Source organism: Cetorhinus maximus, chromosome 13 (assembly GCF_964194155.1).
Source record: "Cetorhinus maximus chromosome 13, sCetMax3.hap1.1, whole genome shotgun sequence".
Classification (NCBI taxonomy): domain Eukaryota; kingdom Metazoa; phylum Chordata; class Chondrichthyes; order Lamniformes; family Cetorhinidae; genus Cetorhinus; species Cetorhinus maximus.
This window is the reverse complement of record NC_135891.1, coordinates 37,967,992-37,987,639: the sequence shown is the minus strand read 5'-3', so window position 1 is coordinate 37,987,639 and position 19,648 is coordinate 37,967,992. Positions and strand designations below refer to the sequence as shown.

Below are 19,648 nucleotides of genomic sequence, written 5' to 3'. Positions count from 1 at the left end.
GCCTTTTTCTTCCATACTTAAAAGAACTGCTCTATTAAAGTTAAGCCAGCTTTGAATTGTTCTGAAACAAAAACAGAATTACCTGGAAAAACTCAGCAGGTCTGGCAGCATCGGCGGAGAAGAAATCAGTTAACGTTTCGAGCCTTCATGGCCCTTTGGCAGAACTGAAGCATAGTTAGGAGAAGGGAGAAATATAAACTGGTTTAAGGTGGGGGGGGGGGTGGGGGGCGTGGGGGGGAAGAGAGAAGTTGAGGGTGTGATGATTGTGGAGATAAGCAGTGATAGGAGCAGATAATCAAAAGATGTCACAGACAAAAGGATCAAAGAGGTGTTGAAGGTGGTGATATTTGTCTAAGAAAAGTGCTAATTAAGAATGGAAGACAGGATACTCAAAGTACAGCTCTAGTGGGGGTGGGGTGGACAGATTAACAAGGTTTTAGTTTTAGATTTAAAAATAATGGAAATAGGTGGGGAAAGAAGAATCTATATAAATTATTGAAAAAAAAGGGGGGGGGGAGAGAAACGGGATGGGGGGAGGGGGAGTTTAAGATCTAAAGTTGTTGAATTCAATATTCAGCCCGGAAGGCTGTAAAGTGCCTAGTCGGAAGATGAGGTGCTGTTCCTCCAGTTTGCGTTGGGCTTCACTGGAACAATGCAGCAAGCCAAGGACAGACATGTGGGCAAGAGAACAGGGTGGAGTGTTAAAATGGCAAGCGACAGGGAGGTTTGGGTCTTTCTTGCGGACAGACCGCAGGTGTTCCGCAAAACGGTCGCCCAGTTTGCGTTTGGTCTCTCCAATGTAGAGGTGACCGCATTGGGAGCAAAGAATGTAGTAGACTAAGTTAGGGGAGATGCAAGTGAAATGCTGCTTCACTTGAAAGGAGTGTTTGGGCCCTTGGACGGTGAGGAGAGAGGAAGTGAAGGGGCAGGTGTTGCATCTTCTGCGTGGGCATGGGGAGGTGCCATAAGTGGGGGTTGAGGAGCCCAACGCAAACTGGAGGAACAGCACCTCATCTTCCGACTAGGCACTTTACAGCCTTCCGGGCTGAATATTGAATTCAACAACTTTAGATCTTAAACTCCCCATCCCCACCCCGTTTCTCTCCCCCCCGCCCCCCCCTTTTTTTTTCAATAATTTATATAGATTCTTCTTTCCCCACCTATTTCCATTATTTTTAAATCTAAAACTAAAACCTTGTTAGTCTGTCCACCCCACCCCCACTAGAGCTGTACTTTGAGTATCCTGTCTTCCATTCTTAATTAGCACTTTTCTTAGACAAATATCACCACCTTCAACACCTCTTTGATCCTTTTGTCTGTGACATCTTTTGATTATCTGCTCCTATCACTGCTTATCTCCACAATCACTACACCCTCAACTTCTCTCTTCCCCCCCCCCGCCCCCAAACCTTAAACCAGTTTATATTTCTCCCTTCTCCTAACTATGCTTCAGTTCTGCCGAAGGGCCATGAAGGCTCGAAACATTAACTGATTTCTTCTCCGCCGATGCTGCCAGACCTGCTGAGTTTTTCCAGGTAATTCTGTTTTTGTTTTGGATTTCCAGCATCCGCAGTAGCTTTTAGCTTTTTGTTTTTATCATTGAATTGTTCTGATACCACTCAAGATACAACAGACTGCGATGCAAAATGTTTCTTTTTGAGATCGGTGTATTTCTGCCACCGTGTGTTGACCTTCCTGAGAATTCACTTGCACTGTCCTGTCAAATATTACCACAGTCAATTAACAGTTGGCATTGGGTTTCAAACCCAGGTATTCAACACTTTATCATTTGAGATACTAGATTCTGTCTCATTCCCACTTATGCATAGAATATATTCTACTGGAACACTGCAGCTGTGTTGCATCTCAAAATAGATCTTGTTTAATCTTGCTTGATAACATACTTAATGAGAACATGTAAGGATTATCCACAAATGGTGGAGTAGAGACCCAAAGTTACAAGCATTGAGGGTGTGAGCTGCAGGATGTTGCAGAGGTAGAGGTGAGGCAAAGTTGTGGGGCAATTTTGTTAAGGACGATTTTGAAAATAATATTGTTGAGGGGCAAAGGTAGAGGTGGAAAGGTAAAGGCACTAGGTAATTGGGACATGCATGGGCAGTGGGTGTTTATATAAGGTTGATAAGCAGAGAATTTGAGAGATCTGGAGGTGACAATGGTATGAATTAACACTTCAGTGCCATTAGATGTGATGTATGAACGGAACTGGGTGGGGGATGATGCACAAGCTCTTTAGTTGTCTTCTGTGGAACAGAATTTGGCACTTTAGAGTTTGGCGAGACTTCAAGGAATGGGTGGAGAATGAATTCAAGAACCTTATGATGTTTAGACAGCAATAACTGTTGTCAATGAAATGAAAAGCTAAACAATTGAGAAAAGACATTTAAGGAAGAAAAGCAATAGGGGAAACATTTTTCTTGTGCCCATTTCACCTGAAATCTGCTTGTATTCTAATTAATCACTACATTCCCAAGTTTTATGTCATCTGTAAACTTTGAAATCATGACTCCTATGCCCAAGTCCAAGCCATTAAATGTATGCATTCAAATAACTATTTTTCACTATTTTTGCTTTCTGTCTCATAGCCAATTTCATATTTATGCTGCCATTGTTTTTTAATCCTATGCACATTAATTTTGCTACCATGCCTGTTACACGGCATTTAGGAAATCCAGCACAATGCCAGTGAACAAAAAGAAAAATTGCTAATGTTATAAATTTGAAGTAAAAGCGTAAAGAGCTTGAAATACACCACAGGTTCTTCAGCATCCATCTTTAATAGAATCCTACGAGTGGAATTGCTAACAATTGTTTGACTCAAAACAGTAATCCATCTATTCTCTTAAAATTATGACAAACCGACTTTACTGTGGATTCTTTGCAATGCTCACTTACCTTGGCTGGAGAAGCAGTTCATGCTGCAAATGTTCCAAGAATCTTCAGGATCCAAATTTACCTGGATACATGACTAGTTTAATGATTGAGAGCCCCCTGAAACTGCTGCATCATCTGCCTCTTGTCTACCCGCTGCCGCCCCCCACTGCCCATCCGACCTTTCCCCGGGCGATAAGATAGTGATAGTAAAACACTGGAGGTCTAAGTCTTTAGTTATTGTTCCAAATTATGTAGGTGAGAGAAGCTGGAGGCCAGAGATTGATTCGAGAAAGAATGGGGAGCTGGGGAGGGAGCATAGGTATAGTCTGAGCTGCAAAACAGTTTTACTTGAGACTACTCAATCTTTAGATGCTGACCATGATTTGCAGTCATGCAACGTTGCGGAAAAATCTTTTTTTACTTATTAATTTGTGTAAAAATTCACCTGGTTTCTCAGGGCTGCCATGATCAAAAGGAGGCACAATAGGTGCTGCCAGAGGCCTTCAGCAATACAGTGGAGCAGGGAGCAGTAGGAATAATCCTCGTAACTCCACACTCCGGTAAGTTTTTTAACAAACTTGGCTTTTTTTGTAGCATCCTCCAGCAATTCCTTGAAGACCGTAGGTTAAACTAGACGTCAACCATTTTTTTGTTTCCTGAACACGGTAGGGCCAGTCACCAGCTGCGTACAGGACAGATCAATATTGCAAAAGAAGTTTTAAACAGGCATTAGGTTCTCTGCATTTTCAAATAAGGAGACTAATGACTCTTTCTCTGCCCATAAAACAAGTACATTATCAACCAATTTCTAGGTCAGTAATTTTGCTGAAAGGAAGCAAAAAAAAACGTGTTTGATAGTGCATTTCACAACCTCACAAAGCTCCAAAGCACTTTACAACCAATGACGTACTTGGAAGTGTAGTCACTGTTGTGATGTAGGAAACATGGCAACTGGCCAGACCACCACATATTGAGTTGACGTTTCGAGTCCACATGACCCTTCAACAGAAACGTCAACTCTTTTCTTCTCCACCGATGCTGCCAGACCTGCTGAGTTTTTCCAGGTAATTCTGTTTTTGTTCTGGATTTCCAGCATCCGCAGTAGCTTTTTGTTTTCACCACATATTGATCTTGAAACCAGACACAACCCAGTCAATCCTGCAATGCCCTCCTCACTAAAATTTGGGGACTTGTGCCTGACATAGTCATACCTGCAGAATCATTCCTTTCAGCAAACATTCAACACTCCTCCATTACCATCCCTGGCTATGCCCTGTCCTATTGACAGTATAGGCCCACCAGAGGTGGCAGCACAGTGACATAAAATGGGGAGAGAGTAACCCTGGGAATAGTCAACTTTGACTCTAGGCCCCATGAAGTCTCATGGAGCAGGTCAAACATAAGAACCAAGAGCAGGAGTAGGCAATTCAGCCCCTCGAGCCTGCCCCGCCATTCAATACGATCATGGCTGATCTCATTTTGGCCTCAACTCCAATTGCCTGCCCTCTCCCCATAACCTTTCAACCCGTTACTAATTAAAAATCTGTCTATCTCCTCAAATTTATTCAGCGTCCCAGCATCCACTGAGCTCTGAGGTAGTGAATTCCACAGATTCACGATCCTTTGAGAAAAGTAATTCCTCCTCGTCTCCGATTTATATCTACCACCCCTTAGCCTAAAACTATGGCCTAAAACATGGGCAAGGAAACCTGCTCATTACAATCACCCTCCTTCAGTTCATGAACTAGTACTTCTCCCTGTCCAATACCACTGGAAAGAAACACTGAGGTTGGCAAGGGCACAGAATGTACCTTGGTTGGGGTCTTGAATTGCCATTACCAAGGGTAGCTCAATAGCACCACTACCAGCCAAGTCCTGAAGGGCATAGCTGCCAGACAGGGGCTACGGCAGGTGGTGAGAGAACCAATACAAGGGGAATAACCAACTTGACCATCTCAGCTCAATTTTGGGTAAAGAATTGGTGGCATGGGCAGCGTTTTCCCCAATCGGGAGGGCTAAGGCAAGCCTACACTTGGGCCTCAGGACCTTCAGTTGGCATAGTGAGCTGCTGCATCTGTTACATTTCCACAGATTTTGGAAAACAGACTTTGGGCAGTTTGCATCACTGGGAATGGCCTCTGGATAGGTGCTGGAGGGTGAGGGGGTGCCAGAGATGTCAGGTATGGCCATTTGTAACTATCAGGCATGCAGTGCCTTTGCAAGTAACACTCCTGCTTCTTCTGGATCTGTATGAATTTCAAAAACAACTCGAATTTTCCCTATTGGTGGCTGTGGCAGCTTGTTCAAAGTATCCACACGCCGAAAACCTGAGTGAAGCAGGACTAATGCCATTTCCCATAGGGGCACTAAAACATACATTGCCCCCTCATTTGCCTGTCTCACTTGTAACAAAAGGATATGTTCTCTGATTGACAAGTAATGTAACCCAGAGGAGTGTAGAATGTGTAGGGGGGGACTTAAAAAGGAAATTAGGAGATCAAAAAGGGGGAATGAAAAAACATTGGCAGGTAAAATAAAGGAAAATCCAAAGTCATTTTACAAGTACATTAATAGTAAGAGGATAACTAGGGAAAGAGTAGGGCCCATTAAGGAGCATAATGGTAATTTGTGTGTGGAGCCGGAAGATGTAGGTAGGGTTCTAAATGTATACTTTGTGTCGGTGTTCACAAGTGACAGGGATGACGTGGCTATGGAAATCAGGCAGAAGGACTGTGATATAATTAAATAAGTTAGCATAGAAAGGGAGGAGGTTCTAAGTGATCTGGCAGGCTTAAAAGTAGATAAATCTCCAGACGCGGCTGAAATGTACCTCAGGCCGTTGAGTGAGGCAAGGGAGGAGATAGCAGGGGTGCTGGCAATAATTTTCAATACCTCTCTGGCCACAGGAGAGGTGCCAGAGGACTGGAGGACAGCCAATGTGGTACCTTTATTCAAGAAGGGAGCAAGGGATAAACCAGGGACCTACAGGCCAATCAGTCTAACCTCAGTGGTGGGGAAACTATTGGAAGCAATTCTGAGGGACAGAATTAATCTACACTTAGAGAGGCAGGGATTAATCAAGGACAGTCAGCATAGTTTTGTTAAGGGAAATTTTTTGAAGAGGTGACCAAGTGTGTAGATGCGGGCAAAGCATTTGACGTAGTCTACTTGGACTTCAGCAAGGCTTTTGATAAGGTCCCACATGGGAGACTGATAACGAAGGCAGGAGCCCATGGGATCCAAGGCAATTTGGCAAATTGGATCCAGAATTGGTTGAGTGGCAGGAAGCAGAGGGTGATGTTCGAGGAGTGTTTTTGTGACTAGATGCTTATGTCCAGTGAGGTTCCACAGGGATCGGTGTTGGGTCCATTGCTGTTTGTGGTATATATAAACGATTTAGACTTGAATGTAGGAGGTAACACAAAAATTGGTGGGGTGGTAAATAGTGAAGAGGATAGCCTTAGATTACAGGAGGATATAGACGGGCTGGTCAGATGAGCTGATCAGTGGGAAATGGGATTTAATCCAGCTAAGTGTGAGATGATGCACTTGGGCAGGACAAACAAGGCATGGGAATACACGGTGTATGGTAGGACCCTGGGAAGTACCGAGGATCAGAGGGACCTTGGTGTGCATGTCCACCGGTCCCCTAAGGTAGCGGGACAGGTAGATAAGATGGTTAAGAAGGCATATGGGATACTTGCCTTTATTAGCCGAGGCATAGAATATAAGAGCAGGGAGATTATGCTGGAACTGTATAAAAAGCTGGTTAGGCCACAGCTAGAATATTGCGTGCAGTTCTGGAATCCGCATTATGGGAAGGATGTGATTGCACTAGAGAGAGTGCAGAGGAGATTTACCAGGATGTTGCCTGGGCTGGAGAGTTTTAGTTATGAGGAGAGATTGGATAGACTGGGATTATTTTCCCTGGAGCAGAGGAGATTGAGGGGGGACATGACTGAGGTGTATAAAATTATGAGGGGCATAAATAGGGTAGACAGGAAGGAACTTTTCCCCTTGGTGGAAGGATCAATAACCAGGGGGCATAGATTTAAGGTAAGGGACAGGAGGTTTAGAGGGGATGTGAGGAAGAATTTTTTCACCCAGAGGGTGGTGGGAATCTGGAACTCACTGCCTGAAAGGGTGGTAGAGGCAGAAACCCTCATAACATTTAAGAAGTATTTGGATATGCACTTGCGATGCCATGGCATACAAGGCTATGGGCCTAGTGCTGGAAAATGGGATTAGAATAATTAGGTACTTGTTTGACTGGCGCAGACTCGAAGGGCCTTTTTCTGTGATGGAGACCTCTATGACTCTAAATATCATTGTTACAGGAGGGCACACTGACATATCATCCTTGAACTAAAATTCGACTGTACCAGTACTAATGTGCCACCTCCCCATTACAGTTAATTGCAACAAACGTTCTGATAAACACAGTAACCAAACAGGAAGTAGGCACATTCTGCCACTAGATTGAAGTGGGTGTATTCCCCACATTAACCACGCCAAATATACAGAATCATTGCCTTGGACACAGTCGTATCTCTTGAAGGATTATTTCCTCCTTTACCCATCCATTATTAGATGCCATATAAAGATAATGTAAACTCATTCAATCAATTTTAGAACTTTCCATTAGCTGTTCTGTTGAATCAGGATTTCTTTCAGGTCCCTTTTAAAACTGTTTTCTGCTGAGATTATTCAGGTGAATTCACAATGCAGCAATCAGTCTGAGACTGAAGTTGCAGTTCAAGCTCCAGCTGGACAGAACTTTCTTTATATTGACTGTGAGGGGCGAGGATACACGGAGACCAAGAACTCAGTGGAGAGGCAAGCAGAGAATGAATTAAAGTGAAATAGGTTCAAAAGCATCCAGAGGTTGCAACAAGGATTATGAGAATTTTCATAACCACATATGACACCCCAATGGATTTACTATCCATGCAGTAACCAACCCAACTGTGGTGAGACTCCTGTGGTGGAAGTCAAGTTTTTTATTTGATCACAGGATCTGGGCATTCCAAGTAAGGCCAGCAGGTATTACTTATCCCTAATTGCCCTTGTAAATGTGGTGTTGAGTTGCCTTCCTGAACAGTTGTAGTCCATCTGGTGTCGGTACTCCCATGGTGCTGTTAGGGAGTTCCAGGATTTTGACCAAACAGTGAAGCAATGGCAATATAGTTCCAAGTCAGGATGGTATATGACTTGGAGGGGAACTTGAAGGTGGTAGTGTTCCTCTGTGCCTGCTCCCTTATCCTTCTAGGTGGTAGAGTTGCAAGTTTGGAAGATGCTGTCAAAGGAGCCTTGGTGATTTTCTGCAGTGCATATTGTAAATGGTACACACTGCTTCTAATGTGTACTGGTGGTGGAGGGATGAATATTTAAGGTGGTGGAGGGGGTGCCTATCAAGTGGGCTGCTTTGCCCTGGATGGTCTCAAGTTCTATGAGTGTTGTTGGATTTGCACTCATCCAGGCAAGTGGAGAGTATTCCATCACACTCCTGACATGCCTTGTAGGTGGACTAGTTTTGGGGAGTCAGCAGGTGAATTATTTGCCGCAGAATTCCCAGCCTCTGACCTGCTCTTATTGCAACAGTATTTATATGGCTGGTCCAGTTTAGTTTATGGTTAATGGTAACCCCAAAGCTTTGATGATGATTAAGCGATGGTAATGCTGTTGAACATCAAGGGAACAGGAAATAGGAGCAGGGGTAAGCCATTCGGCCCCTGCTCTGCCATTCAACCAGAACATAGTTGAAATATAAGATCAGCTAACTGCGACACTTCCCTTCCCTTCCTTGACCTCTCTGTCTCAATTTCTGGTGATAGATTGTCCACTAATATTCATTACCAGCCCACCGACTCCCACAGTTACCTTGACTACAGCTCCTCACGCCCTGCTTCCTGTAAGGACTCCATCCCATTCTCTCAGTTCCTTCGCCTCTGTCGCATCTGTTCCAATTATGCCACTTTCCAAAACAGCGCTTCTGACATGTCTTCCTTCTTCCTTAACCGAGGTTTCCCACCCAAGGTGGTTGACAGGGCCCTCAACCATGTCTGACCCATCTCCCGCGCCTCTGCCCTCATGCCTTCCTCTCCCTCCCAGAACCATAATAGGGTCCCCCTTGTCCTCACTTTTCACCCCACCAGCCTCTGCATTCAAAGGATCATCCTCCGCCATTTCTGCGAACACCAGCATGATGCCACCACCAAACACATCTTCCCTTCCTGTCGGCATTCCATAGAGACCGTTCCCTCTGGGACACCCTGGTCCACTCCTCCTTCACCCCCAACACCTCGACCTCCTCCCACAGCACCTTCCCATGCAATCGCAGAAGGTGCAACACCTGCCCCTTTACCTCCACCGCTCCTCACCGTCCAAGGGCCCAAACACTCCTTTCAAGTGAAGCAGTGCTTCACTTGCCCTTCCCTCAATTTAGTCTACTGCATTCACTGCTCCCAATGCAGTGTCCTCTACATTGGGGAGACCAAACGCAGACTGGGTGACCGCTTTGCGGAATACCTTTGGTCTGTCCACAAGCATGATCCAGACTTCTTGTCGCTTGCCATTTCAGCACATCACCCTGTTCTCATGCTCACATGTCTGTCCTTGGCCTACTACAATGTTCCAGTGAAGCTCAACGCAAACTGGAGGAACAGCACCTCATATTCCGATTAGGCACTTTACAGCCTTCCGGACTGAATATTGAGTTCAACAACTTCAGACCATGAACTCTCTCCTCCATCCTCACCCCATTTTTATCCCCTTTTATAAATAATCATATTTATTTTGTAATTATTTTTTTCCACTTATTTTTATTATTATTTAAAAAATTTATTTTCATTTTTATTCATTATTTTAACTCCACCTTTTAGCCTATTTTCGATCTTTTTTCCCACTGCCGTCCCCTCCCCCACCCCACCCCCACTAGGGCCATCTGTCACTTGCTCATGTTGTTCTTTCCAGAGTGCTTACCCTTGTCCGGCTATTATCACATTCTGCTTTCTGACCTGAATGTCACCATTAGCACCTCCTTTAGCCAGCACCACCACCATTAACACCCCTTTGACCTTTTGTTTATGACATCTTTGTCAATCTATCCTTTGCCTCCATCTATCGCTGGCCTTCTATCCAGCTTCACCTGCTCCACCCCCCTTAAACAGTATAAATTTCACCACATTTTTATTTCTCTTTGCTCTGAGTTTTTTGAGTCATACAGACTCAAAACGTTAACTCTGTCTTTCCACAGATGCTGTCAGAACTGCTGAGTTTTTCCAGCATGTTTTGTTTTTGTTTCAGATTTCCAGCATCCGTAGTATTTTGCCTTTATCAGCTATCTCCATATTACTTGATATCTTTAATATCTAGAAATCTCTAACTTGAATATATCAATGATTGAGCCTCCACAACCCTCTGGAGTAGAAAATACCAAACATTCATCACCCTCTGACTGAAGAACTTCCTCCTCATTTCAGTCCTAAATTGCCTACCTCTTCTTCTGAGACTGTGTCCCCTCGTTCTAAAGCCCCTCCCACCCCACTCTCCAGCTGGGGAAATACCCTTCCTACATCTACCTTGTAAGAATTTTGTACGCTTCAACTAGATCACCTCTCATTCTTTGAAACTCCAGAGAATACAGGCCCAGTCTCTTCAATCTCTCCTCATAGGACAATCCCACCATCCCAGGGATCAGACTGGGGAACCTTGTTGTACGCCCTCCATTGCAAAAGGGGGATGGTTAGACTCTCTCTTATTGGAGGTGGGCATTGGCGAGTGTTTGTGAATGTTACTTGCCTCTTATCCACCCAAGCCTGAATGTTGTCCAGATTTTGCAGCATGCAGGCATGAACTGCTTCAGTATCTAAGGGGTTGCAAATGGTACTGAACACTGTGCAATCATCAGTGAATATCCCCACCTCTGGCCTTGTGTCAAGGAAAGTCATTGATGAAGAAGCTAAAAATGGTTGGGCCTGAGGAGCCTCTGCAGCTGACTACTAATACCAGTGTAGCATGTCATGGCTGAAAGGTTGGCAGGGGTTGGGGTCGACTTTTGAGTATATGCAAAAACATTATTTTGGGGGCTGGCAAAAAGGGGTTTCCTTATACGCTGATCGACTTTTCGTCACGATTTCCCATATGTGTTCTAGAACAAAGACAAACCTAATGGTCTTGAATGTAGATATGCTGGTGTGAAACACCTTGGGACGTTTACTATGTTAAAGGTGCAATATAAATTCAATTGGTTCTTATAAAATGTTATTTTGGAATGAAAAAAACACCTAATGACTTCACATGTTTTTAAACTTCACATAAGCAAGCAACAGCTATTAATTAAAACATTTATTTTTCTCATAGTCAAAAATCATAAACAAAATAATTGCTTAATTCACTTAAAAAGACACATCTTGCTATTTACTGTGAATGTAGCTGATTCAATAGAAACCTTCGATAGTTATGTTTATCCATGTCTAACCCATACTGTGAAACTAATACAGTAAGTGTAATATACAAATATTTTATCTTCACAACATTCACCCCGCAGTTTGAACTGTTTGAGAATATATACTGCGTTGTATTTACTGTATTTTTTTTTAAAAAAAGCCGAGCATTATGGCCATTCTTTGGAGATAGCAACAATACCTGACAACAAGCTTCACATTTTGAAAAGATTTACTGAAAAGAGGAAGCATCAAACTAGATTTGGATTATCTCCTCATTTTTGAATAATTTAGAAAGCACTAAGAGCAGACCCAGCTCACAAAATGTTAAATATTATTAAAAACATGTTAAAAACTAGTTATGTTTAAGTGGAATGGCACATGATAAACTACAGACTTCAACGAGGGTTTAGTTAAGAGGTCTAACATGTAAAAACCTATTTACGTTGCCCATTTAGTCGTTCTATTCATGAAACTTGCTGCACGCAGCTTAGTCGAAAGGGACGTTCAAACTTTTACGTTTTTACCAACAAGCATTTACCAACTAGTTTGCTCCGGCATAGGACCGGTTATCAAAGTATATTACAGTATATCAAAACGAGGGAGTCACCCAATGCCAGGGTACACAGATGATGCTTCACTTTATACATACATAGATATACAGATTTTAAATATATACAAAGAACATTAGTTTACTAAACATTTAAAAAACATTTCAATATTGCAGTTGTACAGGAACAGCGCTAAACTTGATGAGCAAAATACTTTTGGAAATATTCCGAACAATTCCCAATTACATTGTACAATAGATGAAGAAGTGCTATATGGAGCTGTGCAGTATTTATAGACCGGAAGATAATTTCATTTTTCTCCCAAACTTTTCGATTCGTGACCTCATATCATCTCGGGCCAGAAAGTAAATGAACGGATTGATGACGCTGTTCAAACTGGCCAGGGCCCTAGACACCTGATATATCAGGTAAATGTCCTTGAAGGCTTGAATGCACTGACCTTGGCTTTGTAAATATCTCGAAATCAAGTTGGCGTTTCTCAGAAAGTGGTAAGGTGTGAAACAAAGAGAAAACAAAACGGTGACAATCAGCACTAGCTTGAGGCAGCGGCGTCGCAATTCTTGGTCCACGCTGTTATTTCTGATGAGGACCAGAACAACTTGGCTGTAACAGCCCAGGATAATTAGAAAGGGAGTGAAGAAAGCAGTCACAGACAGGGTGAGATTATAATTGATATAGCCCTGCAGTTCCTCTTTCATTGTACTGTCAAAGCATGCTGTGCCATTGGCGTTCGTTTTGGGAAAATATAGATCCACCGAGGTTTGGATTAGAACCAGCCCCCAGACCAGGACACTGATCAGGACCGAGTGACGGCGTTTCCATCTGCCCTTGACCTTCAAGGGGTGCACGATCCCCAGGTACCGCTGCACACTGATACAAGTGAGGAATCCGATGCTGCCGTACAAGTTCAGGTGAAAAACGAGCCTCGTTATTCTGCAAAACACTTTCCCAAAATTCCAGTAGCTTTTACTGGCATAGTACACCACTAGGAAAGGCAAGGTGATGACATACAGGAGATCAGCTATTCCCAGGTTAAATAGGAACACGGTCATGCTGGTCCATTTCCTCCGAGTCAAACACATGGCAGCCAAAACCCAGCAATTCCCCAGGAAGCCGATTATGAACACAATGCTGTACACGGCAGATAGGAACTGAAACGTAAAGTTCTTGTTGACTTTACAGAGGGTGCGGTTGGCTGGTACGGTTGTGAATAGCACAGGAAGGAAGATGGTGCTTTTCTCCGCCATGATCACTTTACAAATTACAAACTCAAAGAAGCTCCTCGAATGGCGGATCCGACTTTGCCAGCAAGAGAAATAACGTTGGCGATCAGCGAGCTGCCCCCTAGCATTTCCTCCGTGTTGTGATTCTGTAAGTCACCGCTTTCTTGCGGCGCTGACAGTTTGTACCAAGCGTGAGTGGATTTGACAGTGTGTTAAATCCAAACGGATGGTCATTTAGCGGCGTGAAGGAAGTGATAAGCCCGTTATAGAAGTTGCCGAAGTTGAAAAGACTGTTTTGGCGAAAAGGTGAGAGTGTTGGTAGATCCAGTAATAAAAGCTGCGCGTGGCCCGGATTTTGTGGTAGACAAAACGGCGAAGTTATCTGCATTAAGTAACTTTAAGCTACCTATACCCAGTTAAATGCAGAAATCAAGAAGTTGCTGTTTTTGACTTGCCCTGCATATCCAAAAGCATTAGCTCTTTATTATGCTTAGCCTACGGACTTTCTAGGAGCTTCTTGCACAGGCCCGCTCAGCAGTTAGAGACTCAAAACAGCACCCAGTCCTCTACAGATGCCCTGGGACCCATGTGAACAGGGCAAGCAACCATGTACCTCCTTAACCAATCAGAGTGAAGAATCCTTGCAGAAGCTGCACATTCTGAACAGGAAAGCATAAGTCAGAATAATTAATTCAATGTCAAATCACGTACAGAAAATGAAATAAAGAGAGCTAAGGAAATGGGATTCAGAGAAAGAGATAAAAGAGACAGAAAGGAAAAGTAAAACAAATGAAGATGTTATGGCAGGGCATTTAGAAAAATTCAAGGCAATCAGGCAGAGTCAACATGGTTTTGTGAAATGGAAATCGTGTTTAACCAATTTATTGGAGTTCTTTGAAGGAGATACATGTGCTGTGGATAAAGGGGAACTGGTAGATGTACCGGACTTAGATTTCCAGAAGGCACATGATAAGGTGCCATATCAAAGGTTTTTGCGGAAAATAAAAGCTCATGGTGTAGGGGATAACATATTGGCATGCATGGAAGATTGGCCTAAAGGACCGAGTGGCCTACTCCTGCTCCTAATTCGTATGTTTGTATGTTTGAAGCAAGTGGGAGAATCTACTGTAGACTACTCGTTGCATAACAAAGTAATCGGCAGAGTAACTTGGCAGTATTGGAAACGTAGCCAGAACAAGGGACTGAAGCCTCCACAGTCAAGAAAGGGTAAACGAAAGTTTTACCTTGAGAATAGCTGCAGCTGAGAAAAAAATCTCTTGATGATTGTGGCGTACCTGTGGGTGGTCCATACAGAAGTAAATTATTTTAAGACTGATGTGTTTTATAAGAGAATTCTTGGGGGAAGTAGGAAGTAAACCTGAGTGCACAGCATATATAGTTGTAAACCATATTGTTAAGTCAATAGTGCTTGTTTTTAAGTTTTCGATATACAGTAAAGTTTGTTTTGTTAAAATAAGTGAAATCTTATGGCATTATTCATTAAAACGAGATATTCAGATTTCCTTTTAAATGTTAACAGTCCTTAACCATGTCATAAAAACAGTAATAGAGAATTGCCAAATTTTTAAAAAATTCACTCATGCTTGAATGGACAAACACTGCAGTTCTGGAGTGGATTAGTGGGTATCTATCTTTTCATGTGTTTCAATGCTGAGTCACTGGATGAAGTATTGTTACTGCAAAACTTCTGGATGAGCAGGGCAACTTAGACGACAGCTTCTTAATTTCTGCATTTCACTATGACATGTGCACACGGGAATAAGAATAGTGAGTGATGATAGCCTCAACGTTATTTCTACTGCAAAATCCAGATCATAGAAGGACGTGAAGTTATAATACTTATGTGTTGGATGCTCACTAAATGTGTAAAACATTTAGAACTTGTCCATTCCAGAATAAGTGAATTTTTAAATGATCTGTTAAGTCTAATTACTGCCAAACAACCCCCGGTACTCAAAATTAACTTCTGCAAGTGATGAGTCTTATTCTTTCAAATTTTAGTTATTGTTGGAGATTTAAAATATAAAATAAACTTTTTATTTTTTTATTTCTTTTTCTTTTATCACTTTCTCTTAATCTCATCTGTCTTTCCCCCTTGTTATTTTGCTTTTTGTACCTGATTTACTATTAAATGAAATAATCTAATTTACAATTCTTGGTTCAGACTCTGCATGCCTCGTTAAGGATTCTTCAATTTAATTGGTTAAGGAGATGCCCAGTTGCATGCTCTGTTCATACAGGTCCTCACTGCCCTGTAGAGGATGATATGCCAAAATGGCTTTCTAATCACTGCATGCGCACGAAAAGAGCGCAGAAGTCTCCTTGAGGCACAGGGCTGCCTCAGGGAGATTAAGTTCAATTTCAAACTTCAAGATAAAAAAAGTTAAAAAATCATTTACACATGTCCCCTCATGTGACAGCATCACATGAGCTGGAACATGTTTATCAAATGTTTAAAAAATATTTATTAATTTAATAAACCCTTCAAGAAACCTCATCATGCCCGTGGACCTCAGTTCTGTTGAAGGGTCATGTGGACTCGAAACGTCAACTCTTTTCTTCTCCACCGATGCTGCCAGACCTGCTGAGTTTTTCCAGGTAATTCTGTTTTTGTTTTGGATTCCAGCATCCGCAGTAGTTTTTTGTTTTAGAAGAATATGTTTTGATATTGTGCCCAGGATTGTGTTTCCCACAGACCTAATACATTCAAGTTTTTACATCAATAATATTGCAAACAATTCAAGAAAAGTTTTCTTTCCACGTGTCCGCCAGTTGTAAGCTCAACAAATTAAGGGCACTTGGAACTCAATGCAATGTTATGTAAAGGTAGGGTGTGCATGGTTCTCCATATGGTCAGTCATCAATTTGCATTATTCTTTCAGAGGAAGTATAAAATAAAAGAACTGAGAAAGATTTGGGAGTAGGTTGATTCAACTGGGATATGACCCATTGAATGAAAGATCTAAAGTATGGGAATACAGTAAATGTTTGACCTTCAAACAAATCCTGCAACATATTTTGTTGATTTTCGTTTAATGGAGTCAAGTATCATTAATCATCAGTTGTTGAAATTGAGTTGCATTGTGCACCTGCATTAATTTTTAAGGTGTCAGTTGCCTCGAGAGAAAAAAAGAGGTAGAACTTTGACGAAATTGCATATATCAAGATGGCTTCTTGCTGAAAATAATCTCAATTTGGTATACAATAAAACAAAATAGATATTTTATTTTAATCAAAATTACTCTTACACTCTACGGTAAACCATGAAATGTAACTTCTCCCGTGTAACCCAGTGAAGGCGTAAACTCTATTTGTGTGTAGATGTTGGAGATGGAAAAATTTTAACAGGAAGGTAGAATGGAGGAATAAACTTCATTGTCATTGTCATCATGACCCAGGGATTGATTACAGTATTGGAATTATTCATTTTGGTGTATTTTTATATATTTTGTTACTGCTTTTAGGCTCAGTGTCGTAACCATTGTTTTTTTTTACTCGGGCTGTCTCTGCAGCCATTGGCTTTCTGTGCTGTGAGTTGCCCACGCATTTTCTGATTTTGGCAGACTCTCCACTGATCGTGGTTGCCTTTTTTTTAACTTTTGAAAATTTCCAAAACAGCAACACCTCTTTGCTGGCTGATTCTTCAGTTTCTTTTTGTTAACTGTGAAAGTTTTTTTGAACGTCCCATGCTTTGCGAGTTTCACCGGGTGTGTGCTTTTGTTTTAAAGGCACGAGCTGTCAACTCTGCAGCGATTTCTTCTTTTAAACTCTGCATATTTTCTTCTTTTTTAAAAAAACTCTGCAGGTTTCTCACTTTAACTCTACAGTTTTCCTCTGCTCTAGCTGCCTTCATTTTTTTTCTCTGCAGGTTCATTTTTTAAACTTTGTTTTTTTACTTTCAGCCTTCTTGTAGCTTCTCTATGGATATGCTGAGCCCTGGGACTGCCACCTATTCTATAATGTAAGTACGGCTTTTTAATAATTTTTACTCACTGCCTCATGAACTGTCCGGTATTCTTCACATTGCGTCACTCCGGGTCTTGCAATTTTTGTAGCTTTGCTCACGTGTCTTTGTGATCTGACCAGGTTGTTTTTCCTTTCTACTTTGTGTCACCTGAGGGTCTTGCAATAGACTTTCACTCACTCTGATGGATTCCTCAACTTCTAAATCTGTAGTGAAGCTTCTTCAACTGTTCCTTCAATTTTTCTTCTTAGGTGCACTTCTCTCTTGTTTGGCTTCAGCTGCTTTTGGTATATCATACCTTGGGATACTGTTCTGGGTTCATCGTTTAAAATGTCACCTTTCATATCATTGCTGATATGATATGTTTTAGAAGCTCCAACCACTGCCAACCATGTTGTAATATGGGTTCAATTGTTGTGGCTCAGTGAGAGGGTCTTGCATGTTGAAATGTGAACCCTTTATTGTTAGTCTTTAACTATTTATAGATCCCAGGTTACTGTCTTGCATGGTGCTGCTTACTATGCAGGTAGGCTGCTCCTGGAGTGTTCTCTCTGGACTGTTCTCTCTACACTGTTCTGTCAGAGTCTATTACCATGTTACTATATACATCATACCATGGGCAGTGCTATGCTGAAGTTCCACATTACCCTTTGCTCTGCCGAGCACCTTTCCATTACAATGGCATTCAGGTAGCATAACAACTGAAACAGTAAACGGAGTGATTTCGGGAAGACAGCAATATATAAACATGATTGCCAAATCTCACTTACTGTCAGTGGCGACATCAAAGGTCTGATTGTAACATAAAAGTCTTGCCGTGATTAAAAAAAAGGGTTGATTTTCCTAACCTTTGCCCCTGGATATGCCTACATCAAGAAAAAAAGGAGCAGAGTTACGGAGATCTGGCTATCCTGCCCTTTTAAGAGCATAAGAAATTGGAGCTGGATCATTTGGCCCTTCTCGCCTTCTTCAATATTCAATAAGGTCATGGCTGATCTTCTTCCTCAACTCCTCCTTCTTACACAATCCCCATATCCCTTGATTCCCTGAGTATACAAAAATCTATCAATCTCTGCTTTGAATATACTCAATGACTGAGCTCTCTGGGGTAGAGAATTCCAAGGATTTGCAACTTTTTGAGTGAAAAACTTTCTGCTCATCTCAGTCCTAAATGGTGAGTCCAATAGTAATCCAGAGACCCAGGCTAATGTTTTGGTGACCTGCGTTCAAATCCCACCATAGCAGGGTGGAATTTAAATTCAATTAATACAGCTGGAATATAAAGCTAGTCTCAATAATGGTGACCATGACAGCTATCATTGATTGTTGTAAAAAGCCATCTGGTTCACTAATGTCCTTTAGGGAAGGAAATCTGCTATCCCCTTACCTGGTCTGGCCTACATGTGACTCCATACCCACAGCAATGTGGCTGACTCTTAACTACCCTCTGAAATGGCCTAGCGTGCCAGTCAGTTTAAGGGCAATTAGAGATGACAACAAATGCAGGCCTTGTCAGCGATGCTCACATCCCGTGAGAGAAAGAAGAATGAGCCTTAGTCTTCAACATTCCAGCCAGAAAAATCATCTTCCAGCATCTACCTTGTCAAGCCCCTAAAGAATTTTATATGTTTCAATTATATCTCATTATTCAAAACTCTGGGGACCTAATCTATTCAATCCCTCCTTATAGGACCACAGTCCAGTGAACCCCCCTATATAAGTATATCTTGCTCTAGGTAAAGAGATCAAAATTGTGCAGAGTACTACAGATATGGTCTCACCAAAGCCCTATACAATTGCAGCCCCTATTTAATAAAGGCTAACATATCATTTGCTTTCCTAATTTCTTTCTGTACCTGCATGATAACTATCAATGATTCGTGTAAACTAAGCCTATGTTTCCTATTCCCACACTATTCATATTTACCCAAATCGCTTCTCTGCTTTGTGGCTTTCATATTTCTCATACTGCTGCTGAATTTACTTTTTGCTGAATTTTCCCACCCTCTCTTGCATTAGCTTAAAGCACTATCTTCTACCCCGTTATTCAATTTGCCAGGACACTGGTCCCTGGTTTAAGTGGAGCCTTTCCCAATGGAATTGTTTTCCTCAGTATCCTCACTCCAAGAAGCAAAAAAAAAATTCAGTAACCACAGCTGGCTGTTCAAACTTATTCTTATGCAGGCAAAGCTTATCTGAGGCTGAACTAGACAGTTCAACCTTGGAGTCATATTTCACCCTGAGATAGGCTTCTGACTACATGCCTGTGTCATTACTAAGACACCCTATTTCCACCTCCATAACATTGCCTAACTCCACCCCTACCTCAGCTCAACTGCTGCTGAAATTCCCATCCATGCCTTTGTTATCTCTAGACATCATGATTTCCATGCATTCCTGGCCGCCCTCTACATTCTACTCTCTGTAAACTTCAGGTCATTCAAAACCATGCTGCTCGTGTCCTTATATGCACCAAGTCTAATTTACTTGGTCATCGCTGTGCTTACTGACCTACATTGGCTCCCACTTAGC

The 19,648-nt window shown here is 42.1% G+C and overlaps 1 protein-coding gene across 1 annotated transcript; it reads right to left on the bottom strand.

Annotated features, from left to right (window-relative positions):
- Positions 1-11,641: 11,641 nt before the first annotated feature.
- Positions 11,642-13,251, bottom strand: LOC144688558 (P2Y purinoceptor 1-like). Its single transcript, XM_078555285.1, has one exon. The coding sequence runs from the start codon at positions 13,153-13,155 to the stop codon at positions 12,178-12,180; it is 978 nt and encodes a 325-aa protein (XP_078411411.1). The 5' UTR covers positions 13,156-13,251; the 3' UTR covers positions 11,642-12,177.
- Between the last annotated feature and the right edge of the window lie 6,397 nt (positions 13,252-19,648).